The 10,740-nt window shown below is 38.6% G+C and overlaps 1 protein-coding gene across 1 annotated transcript; it reads right to left on the bottom strand.

Moving 5' to 3' along the window:
- Positions 1–4,193: 4,193 nt before the first annotated feature.
- Positions 4,194–10,246, bottom strand: LOC124862661 (cytochrome P450 2K1-like). The gene is made up of 9 exons (XM_047356709.1): positions 9,995–10,246; positions 9,729–9,891; positions 9,317–9,466; positions 9,049–9,209; positions 6,901–7,080; positions 6,681–6,822; positions 5,310–5,494; positions 5,083–5,224; positions 4,194–4,994 (listed from the first exon to the last, which is right to left on the bottom strand). The coding sequence occupies exons 1-9, from the start codon at positions 10,226–10,228 to the stop codon at positions 4,807–4,809; spliced, it is 1,545 nt and encodes a 514-aa protein (XP_047212665.1). The 5' UTR covers positions 10,229–10,246; the 3' UTR covers positions 4,194–4,806.
- Positions 10,247–10,740: the final 494 nt, after the last annotated feature.

The raw sequence follows: 10,740 nt of genomic DNA, 5'->3' as shown, positions 1-10,740 counted from the left end.
TAAATCTGAGAGTTGGTAGAAAATCATCAAGGAATACACGGTCAATTTTGCATCACTTTCTTGTATTTCTTGTATTATATGTGGTAACGTTCCCACAAACTATTCTGAAATGGTTTGACTGCCTTCAAAGAAAAAAACTGAAAACTAGATTATACTGACAATAAAATGGAACCTATTAAGAGTAAATGAATGGTTTTATGTTGCTTGGACAATTTCTCCATGAAAAGAGTGAGTTTCAAAAGGTGGATTTACAATATCCTCAATAGAAAAAAATTGTTTATTCTGGAGAGTCTTATTTAGTTTAAAAAGGACAGTGATACACGTCACAGTTTCAATGAGGGAAATTCAATTTTTCAAAATATGACGCTTTATTTTAGCAGGACTCGACCCCTAAACATTAGCAGAGCCCAGATTCAAGTTATCTGTCACCATTGTGGGTTTGGTGGCAGGACCAAAATGCAGATCAGGGCGAGGAGGCTGCATGGTGAGTAGAAGACGTTTTAATTTAAAAAAGCAACAATTTACAGGTAAGTAATCCAGGTGTACAGTCAGGAGACAAACAAACCATAAGGAGGAACTCGGGAATACAACAAGGGTTGTCAACGTAAGGAATTAGAGGGGAACAATGAAAACTAGAGAGCTTATAAACTGAGGGAAGTGGAGTATGGACCAATGAGACAGGGAGGCAGGTAATCAGAGGAAATATGTAACAGGTGTGGACCAGGCTGCAGGAAGCTGAGGGAATAAGTTAAACTAATTAGCAGGGGTAACCAGGAACACGAGGAGCTGGGCAAGATACTAAACTACTTAACATAACCAGGTGGAAACAGATCTAAGCAAAACTATAGGTTTATAGATATAGTTATAGAAAAATAACCAAATGAAGCATAATAATCTAGAATAACCATTAACTAAAGTAAACCGAGAAACTAGAGGGAACAGAAGAAACACCTGACTGATAAACAAACACTAAACTAACTGGGAGGAACACTAACTAGACAAAGCAGGGACATGAGGAACTATACAGAGAGCAAGGCTGGGAAAGAACAACTAATCTTAAGGGAAACAAGCAACTGGGTAAATAATAACAAAAAGGGGTCTTGGCCAAAGGGAACTAATAAACTAGAAGAATGCAGCAAGAACAATTAACCTAACAGTAAACAAGCACAGAAACACTAACCGAGAAACTAAACTAGAAAAGCCAAAGAAGCAAAGAGAACTATTTTAATAATAATAATAATAATAACCAGAGGAGAAAACCATTCTAAGTAATAAATAAATGAGAAAGCAACCACCAAGGGAACTATAGGCGAGGGGAGAAAGAACTACTAAACTAAGGAGCTGGAGAGAGAACAAAACTATCAGGATGACAGAAGGAATAAACAAACATAACTACTAACCCCAAAGGAAATAGAAACACCTAGCTGAAAGGTAAACAAAACACAAAACCAAAACAAAGTCCAAAATGGCAGACCCTGAAGGATAAATTGTGCAATAAATACAAAACAATTTCTAAAAGTGAAAATTAGGAGAATATGGCTTTTATTTTGTTCATACTGGACAGTGAGAAGCATACATTCATTAAACCTCTGGAGTGATGTTTCTTAGCAGTAGGATTAATTAATCAAATATCTATTTAGATATCTAGATTATAATCTGTATAACCATACCTGATTCCAAGAAACCAAACTAAACGTTTTCATCACTGTTGTTCTTTGCACAGGGTTCCGTATTCTTGCAAATAGCCTGGTAATGCAAACATAAAAACCAGTTTGTTCAGCTTCATATAATCTATGTTCAGCTTCATATAATCTTTGTTCAGCTTCATATAATCTTAATAAAGTTTTATATTTGTAGGATCTGCTGTTTATTCATAACTATATAGTTTTTCCTACCTTTTATTACCTTGTATTTTTGCTTCTGTTTTTATTGCTTATTTTTTCTATGGATCTGTGTGCTTCATTTGCCTGTTAACCTATTGTTAAAAGGATTATTATATTGTATATTTGAACAAGTTTGTATTATGGATAGCAGGGAAAACCAGGAAGGTAAGTTTTGTGTTAATAAAAGTTGGAAATCTTACCTTTGACTTTTCTCTAACTAATTCTATGCAGTACATAGTTTTATGTCTAGGTCCTTAAATTTGTCCATTCTGACTTTAAAATAAAAAGAACCTATTTACATTCCCAAAAACGTTTATGTATTCATGATGTGTTTGAGGATGAACCGTCTCCATCTCCAGCACCTCAACAACAAGGCTTCTCTGTGAGGTCCTGTACCACTCTTCAGGCCTTCGCCGAGGATCCTCCCAGAGCTCCATAAAGTTTCTCCTTGGTTCCAAGGCCCCTGAGCTCCATTGTGGTTCCAAAGCTCCATTCCTTCCTTTTAGTCAACCTCTCCGCAGCCGACCTCCAGAAAGAGTCCCCAGAGGGTCCTCTACGCTTTGTCGCCGGCCTTCAGACCTCCTTCTCTGCCGGCGCCAGCCTCCAGAACTCGTTCTCTGCCTCCGCCTGACTTCCTGCTCCTTCATCTCCAGGGTCTTAACAACTCTGTGCCTCGCCGAGACATCCTCCCGTCCATCTGCCTGAGGTCTGTTTTTTATTTTGGCACTTGCCCTTCTTCCGAGGCCCCCTCAGGCTGCTCTGTTCATGTCGTTTAGAGTTTTGGTTCTTTTGTTAAGTCCAGAATAGAATTCAAAATTCTCCTCCTCACATATAAATCCCTTAATGATTTAGCTCCATCATACATCAGAGATCTGATTGTTCCATATGTTCCTAACAGAGCACTTCGTTCTCAGACTGCAGGTTTACTGGTGGTTCCTAGAGTTTCTAGAAGTAGAATGGGAGGCAGATCCTTTAGTTATCAGGCTCCTCTCCTGTGGAACCAGCTCCCAGCTTTAGTCCGTGAGGCAGACACCCTGTCTACTTTTAAGGCTAGGCTTAAAACTTTCCTTTTTGATAAAGCTTATAGTTAGAGTGGCTTAGTTTATCCTGAGCTATCTTCCTTATTTTTTACCTCCGTCTTCTTCCCTCCCTGTTGGTTGGAGTAAAGGGGAGTCAGGTTTAGCATAAGCCGGCTCAGTTATGGTTGAGGTGCAAACATACCCTCCATTTCTGCTACCTGTATGACCCCCTCTCTTTTCCAATGGTTATAATCAGTCTGACAGAGAGAGGTATCCCAATCCTTGTGGTTTTTAGTATAACAATGACCATCAGTGGGACCCTTTGTGAGGTTCCTTGAGACGACATTGTTGTAAATAAGCGCCGTTTAACTAAATAATCTGAACTGAAACTATCTGTGTAGTTGTGCTGCTATAGGCTTAGGCTGCTGGAGGACATAACGACCACTTTCACCTTCTTCACTACATTCTCACACTACTCTCCAATTTTGCATTGTTTGCTGTTATTTCAGCTTTTAACCTTGTTCTCTCTTTTCTCTTCCTAGAAGCCACACCTGGCCTGGCTCTGTGTCTACCTGTGACACCTTTCTGGAGAGGGGCATTGTCCGAGCTTCTGCTGGCAACAACTTAATGCTCATGGTTGTCTACCCATGATCCACATAGCCCTGTCTTTTAGTGTTTAACCCTTTCTCTCTCCTAGATATAGCAATTGACTGAGCTTTTACTGTGACTAACTCTATGTGCTCTTTCAGACTCTAACCTTGAAAACTGGCTCAGAGTTTATCTGTTAATTCTTTCTAGGTGAAACGACTTAAGGAGCTACATCCATTAACATTTACGTTTCCTTCCCATAAAAAGTACTCCTGGATCAGTTCTTCTTTGTTCTCTTTGTGTCTCTGCTCTGTTCTCTCAAACCTCCAGTCGGTCGTGGCAGATGGCCGCTCACACTGAGCCTGGTTCTGCTGGAGGTTTCTTCCTGTTAAAAGGGAGTTTTTCCTCTCCACTGTCGCTACATGCATGCTCAGTATGAGGGATTGCTGCAAAGTCAACGCCAGTGACTGTCCACTGTCTCTACATGCTTATCCAGGAGGGAATGCTACAAGTCATTGACTGGATGCAATCTGCTGGGTTTCCTTGGATAGAAAAACTTTTTATCCAATTTGAATAAAAAGCTAACTCCGACTGCACTGTTCAATTGTTAGGATTAATTGGAATGTATGTACCTGACTGTTGAGAAGTGCCTTGAGACAACATGTATTGTGAATTGGCGCTATATAAATAAAACTGAATTGAATTGAAATTTAATTGAATTGTTTATATGGAATCTGGAAGGGCGTCTTGGATCTGACCTTAAGATGGGGGGTTGTTTATTTTCACATCCGCCTACGTAGGTTTTGAGTTCTATTTGTTTTCTCTGCACTGCCATGTTCTTGATTTGCTATTATTTCAGTTAATTTCATGTTGATTAGATTAATCATTCATTCTTGTGGTCAGATTCTTGGATTCCTGTATTAGATGTTTTAGTTTGTAATTCCTTGTAGATTCTTTCCTCCCTGTTTATGTTATTTAAGTTAGTTCTATTTTTTACTTAGATGTATTTGTTGTTTCCCTGAATTCCCTGCTTATTTGTGTCAATTATTTTCCCCCCCTCAGTTGGCTTCAGTCTCTCTTCTTCCGGCTGTTTCCAATTCTCCCTCGAATCAGTAATAAGTAAGCAGTGCATTTAACAGTGCAACAGTGGTGAGAAGTGACATAAATATACATAGATCTCCACAAACCCAAAACTAACAATCATAATTTCTGTCAACTGTTTAAACAATGACACGCAAAGGAAATTTAAATATTAAATGTGTTAAACCACATCAGGCCACTGATACAGAGAGGAACTATAATGCTAGGCTTCATTCTCACTGCCGACTGACGGCACAAAGCTCATGAGGAGAAGGAAGGACAGTGAAGCCCACAGCTGGAGTCAGATCCAGCTCATCTTCAGACACTCCAGGTGGAGGCGTGAACTGAAAACGCTGCATGAGGGAGGTGAAGAAGAGGAAGAGCTCCATCTTAGCCAGACTCTCCCCGAGACACACCCTGTGACCTGATGAAACAAGACATTTCACACATTTTTAATCCAGCCATGTTTGGGCAAGTGCATCTGGCGAAAACAAAATGTTGAGCTGTTTTACCTGCAGAAAATGGCAGGAAGGCATCTCTCTTGATGAATTTGCCCTCCATATCCAAGAAATGAGAAGGGTTGAAGGTGTGAGGGCTCTCCCATTCACTTTCATCATACAGAACAGATGTAAGCAGGGGAAGCACTGCCGTTCCCTGAAGGCAAAAATACGAGCACAATCGTCATTATTCAGGAGCCAGTTGTTTGTAGCAAGCTCAGAAATATTTCACAGCTGCAGACCTCTTTGATGAAGTATCCCTGGAAGGTGACATCTTGACTGGTTTTGTGTGGGACGGCCGTGGGGAGGATGTTACCCAGCCTCTGTATCTCGTGGATGACAGCATTGGTGTACGGTAGGTTTTTACGGTCTTCCACTCGGACTTCACGGCTTCCAACTACCCTGGCCATCTCCTCCTGAACCTGGTCTGCAGAAAACAAAATGGTTAATGTCTTCCACTTGCATACCATTTTCTAAGGTCTGAGGACTCCAAAGTGCTTTACACTACAATCAGTTACAAGACGTTTCCAAACCTTCTTATTTAATCTTTAATTCTTAAGTCAAAATGTTAAACCAAATGAAGAACTTAAAGTTACAGATTAATTTAAGCTTTTTTCCTTTCTGCATGAGATTAGCCACTAAAGCTAGTGGCTAATCAGTTACAAGACGAACCCCCTACCACCTGAGACCCCGTTGCCCCAATGACTAACAGTTCTCCCCAGTATAGATCACACTGGTCACAACGACAAACATGCAGGGGTCTAGCAGATACGATGGTTAACAGCGTTTCTCCCTCCAATAACAAAGTTGATGGACATTTCCAAACCTTCGTATTTAATCTTTAATTATTAAGTCAAAATGTTAAACCAAATGAAGAACTTAAAGTTACAGATTAATTTAAGCTTTTTTCCTTTCTGCATGAGATTAGCCACTAAAGCTATATGAAGTTAACTGGGGATCAATGATAATACGTGCAAATTTGGATGAGGACACCTATTAAGAATAACCTGGGAAAGTATTTGATCCCCTCCACTTTAGCTTTCTTCCACAGTCCAAAAACATGACAATTGTATCATTCCCCCACGTCCCTGCAAGGATAAATGGGTGTAGACAATGGATGAATGGATTTGAAATACATTTGAAATAAAAATCATGTATCCATCTACACGAGGTGACTGTGGCTCAGTAGGAAGAGTAGTCATCTTGCAATCAGAAGGTTGTGGGTTTGATTCCAGCTTCCTCCTGCCATATGTCAATGTGCCCCTGGGCAAGGCACTTAACCTCAAGTTGCCTACCGACCTATGTATCAGTGTATGAATGTGTGAGCGTTAGTGAGTGCGATTGGGTGAATGTGGCTCTAGTGAAAAGTGCTTTGAACGGTCATGTATGACTGGAAAAGTGCTATATAAGTTCAGTCCATTTACCATTCTGTTGAAGGTTATATGCCACTTTGTGTTGTTCTTTCACATAAAATTATAATTAAATGCACTGAAGTAACGTGCCAAAATCTGAAACCCAGATGTGACTGCAAAATTTAAAGGTAAAACATTCTGAAAAATATGTTTTCAGAAAATAAAAAACAAAAATCACAGATAACATTTTGTCTTTCTTACCCTGAATTTGTGGATACTTGGCCATGAGCAGCAAACCCCACCTCAAGGTTCCAGCTGTGGTGTCAGTTCCAGCCGCAAACAGGTTGGTCACTGTATAAACCAGGTTCTCCTCGATGAACTGAGTGTCTTTCACACAAGAGTCCTGAAATCCAAAATATACATAAGACAATGTTTGATGCAGCCATCAACCTTAAAAAGATGGATCAACTTGTTGCCTTGCCTCTTCTTTCTGCTTCCGAATCAGAAAACAGTCCACCAGTCCTCTGCATATCTGAGGGTTCAGTGTCTCTCTCAGTTTCTTGATTAAATCCTTCACATCTCTGGTCGTCATCATAGCATTTTTTAACATCCCCTGACGGCTTTTTATCCATCCGACCAGCCGGGGAAACATATTGTAGAGCTCCAAATCAAGAAAAATACATTCAAAAGTAAATTCAATATTAATTCAAACTTTGTGTAATGGAGACTCACTGTGAGCTTGTTTTAAATTAGAAACAGGACTGGTGTTCCAATCACTGGGGGTTTTGTTTTTATATTTTTTTTGCAAATGGAAATGTGAACAGAGTGGCTTATGTATGACTTGATACCCCCAAATAACCTTTAGTCCCTAGTCACTCCACAAATCTAGCCTTTATGATTTATTGGCCAGAAGAAATCCATTGTTGGAAAACCAGCCTTTATCTTGTGCTGTCTATACGCAAAACGTTATGTGTTGAGGAAAATTAAAAATAAGCCGGTACCGCACATCACCATCACCACGACTAACAACTATAACAGCAGGGCAGTGGCAGTAAGATGCTGTGGGGATGCACAGCAAGGACAGGTAGGCAGATTTAAATGAAAGATGTGTTGGGATCCACAGCCATGGATTTCAACATTAAACTCTGGTACGGACTTTTCTGGAACTTTCAAAATAAAGTGTATTAACCTTCTTCCGGCATGTTTTTAAAGTTAAGACAAACTTTATTTAAAGGTTGATTTTTAAACAAAACATTGATCTTAACGCGCCATCCGCACTTATGCATTTTAACCCTTATATTAACCGAGGTATTTTAAAGGTATGTGTTTGTTTCTGGTGCTAAGCTATTAGCTTCTTTGTTAGCTCAACTGCTAACCGGTAAGAACACGTGCTTGCTACTAAAGAGTATTCAACAGAAAGGTTGTTGGTTTTCAAGCTAGTGAATAATAGTCGCTGAACATAATTTACTAGATTTGATAACTAAGTAAACGCCATTAAGCCCATTTCTCCAGAAAGATTTGGCTCGTTTCCAAAATATCCCCTTAATAATATTTCTTCAAATATTATTTGAATAAATGAAGGCAGCTAATTAGACACCGTTGAGAATTAGTCGTCCAGAAGGTTGGTTTTATTCAGCAGATCATTCTTTAAAATATTATTTCATTAAAATAATATTTTATCTGATCTTGCATTGTGATTGGTTGTCTAAACGTTTGCTGATTATTTTCTAAGTTAGTTCCAAGACTAACTTAACTTCATTTCCAGATTCTTCAAGATAATCCTTGGTTCTCAAACATAAACATTGCATGATAATGTTGCATCACTTTTTTGGTCATAATTTCCAATCATCTTTAATCAACTTGTTTATATTGTACATAGCCCATTAGTCTTCGTTATTCTTTAATTCTGCTTGGTAGTTTAGTTGGATTGTTTTAGCATAGTAAAGAGTTTGTTGATTGAAATATGTTGGACTTTGAGTTGACTTATTTTTGTTAATAAATTCTTGTATTTTAAGAAATTGTGTGAATTCATTCCATGTGTGTGCAGAGTTTTACTGCTCAATAATGTCAGAGCTCGTCTCACACCTTTCTATTTTGTCCTAATACCACCGCCTTATTGGGCTGGTATTCACAGGACAACCCTTAACAGACCAAAATATTATTTGATAAAATATTAAGATATTAATATTAAATATTAAATAATATTCTCAGATTCATAATCACAACAGATGGAGCTAAAAAAAAGGACTATCCAGGAACGTTAGATTCTGCTAAATACAAATGTAGGCCACACTTAATATTTTTATGTGTGAAAACCTTTTAAAAGCATGTGTCCCTATCATTCCACTTCACATTTATGCATTACAACATGTTGTTCTATGACATAAAGTCTCAATAACATACATTAATAGTTGTGGTTGTAATGTTACTAATTCTGAAAATGATCTCAAAGGTTTAAGGCATTTGTGTACATGTCAAAACTGTATTGCATCAGTAAGCTCAGTGCTTGGACATCAGACAATAATTTAACAGTCCCTACCTTTCACATAGAACATTTGTCATCATGTCCTGCTAAACTCCCTCTTTGACTAAAGTATGTTATTTATTTTTTATGAAACATTTGGCTTACCTGGATTTCTGCTGAGCCTGATTGGCTTATAGAGAGAGTGACCCGACTGACCAGGTTTGTAAATCGAGGATCATCGTATTCAAATCTGCTTCCAAACACGATGGAAGAGATGATGTTGGATGTTGCATAATTTATTGGACGTGATGTGTTAAATGGTTCCCCTGTGGAGTAACAGAATCAGTTTATCTTGTGCTGTCAAAATGCACTTCACTTAACGTTATCATTGTAACGTGTCCATTTCTTAGACAAACACAGCATTATGTCATACCTTTATGATTCTCAAAGATTTGAATAAGGTGTCCACACTCCTCCAAAATCTTCTCCTCTGCAACTCTCTTCCCCATCCCAAAGTCTCTGAGGGTGGTGAGGGCAAAACGACGCAACTCTTTCCATGTTTCTCCATTTGAAAACAGAATTCCTTTACAGTACACGAAAAAAGAAAAATTTTACTTTTATTTAGGCATTTGCATTTGTATGTTTATAATATTGTCAGGCAAAAGATAAAACAAAAATTTTATAGGTACAGTGCTTTGCCAAAGTACTCTTATCGACCTTTTCATACAACACATAAAAATCACAATTAAATACATTAAAGTTGGCAAGAGAACAATTGAAACGGTTTCTGAATTGTCTATTGTTACTTTTTGCAAAACTCTGTATGTGTTTATTTGTGATCTTACCATGACCTTTGATCATATCATGAAATATAGGTGCAATGTCTCTTTCTCCAAACTCGTCTGCATAGCTGACCAGAGCCTCTTTGACTGTCTTGTATCCAGCAAGGACAACCACTTTTTTTGGTCCAAAATAAACTGTAAATACAGACCCATATTTTTTGGAAAGCTGGATGGATTAAAAAGAGAAAATCGATCAGATATTAAACTAGTTTATAAGTATTTGCTGCATAAATACTACACAGTAGCCTGAGCCAGTACAGTAAACCCACCTGACACAGTGTTTTGTAAGGTCTCTGGAGATCAAGTTGCAGCAGGTTGCCAAGCAGAGGCAGAGGCTTTGGTCCTGGAGGTTCTTTGCCTGTTTCTCTGGAGGAAGAACCAAGAGAAATCAAATAAAGTATAATCAAGAGAACTACGCCCACCACAGTGGTAGGACTGGAGCAGAGAGAAGCAAAGTCCTTCAAAGCCTCCATGTGCTCAGCTTCTTGTCCGAGTCTACACATACGATACAGAGGAGTTTGTGTTGCTGTGAAAAGCTCATGGGAATGTTGCTTCACCTATAGGTTAGCTCTGCATTAGCCACACCCAACGTCCTGCCCAATAAGCTTGCAGCATGAGTTTGCCATATGTCCAGTGATTTCGGTTCACCTCTGCCAGGTTGTCAATAATTACTTTGCATGTTTCTATATTCTCTGGTGACTTTGATAAGGAGACAGATGGTGTCGAAACATGATTGTGTGCCAGCGTTTTATACATGCAAAGCAAAGCACTTTGTGAATTGAAAAAGATATTTACAAGGTTCACAGATTACTTATAAAATGTCAGCATTACATTGTGACATGCCTGTGGTTCAGAAATAAAAAAATGTCACATGACGGTAAATCATTATTCATTATTTACTTCACAGATGCAAAAACGGATTTTATTTCAGTTCCATCAAATTATCATTTGCTGTAGAAAAAACAGTGGAAATCTTGTTAACAGTGAAACTTTAATACTGGATTCCTAAGAGAGA

The sequence above is a fragment of the Girardinichthys multiradiatus genome, chromosome X (assembly GCF_021462225.1).
Source record: "Girardinichthys multiradiatus isolate DD_20200921_A chromosome X, DD_fGirMul_XY1, whole genome shotgun sequence".
Classification (NCBI taxonomy): domain Eukaryota; kingdom Metazoa; phylum Chordata; class Actinopteri; order Cyprinodontiformes; family Goodeidae; genus Girardinichthys; species Girardinichthys multiradiatus.
Note: the sequence above shows the minus strand (reverse complement) of the source record. Positions and strands in the feature narration are given on the sequence as shown.

Excerpts from the sequence above, each read along its gene's own strand:
- LOC124862661 (XM_047356709.1), bottom strand. The coding sequence starts at position 10,228 with ATGTGTAGACTCGGACAAGAAGCTGAGCACATGGAGGCTTTGAAGGAC. Across the intron at positions 9,892-9,994 it reads CTTACAAAACACTGTGTCAG|CTTTCCAAAAAATATGGGTC; the intron begins GTGGGTTTACTG and ends TAATCCATCCAG. Across the intron at positions 6,823-6,900 it reads TTCGGAAGCAGAAAGAAGAG|GACTCTTGTGTGAAAGACAC; the intron begins GCAAGGCAACAA and ends TTTGGATTTCAG.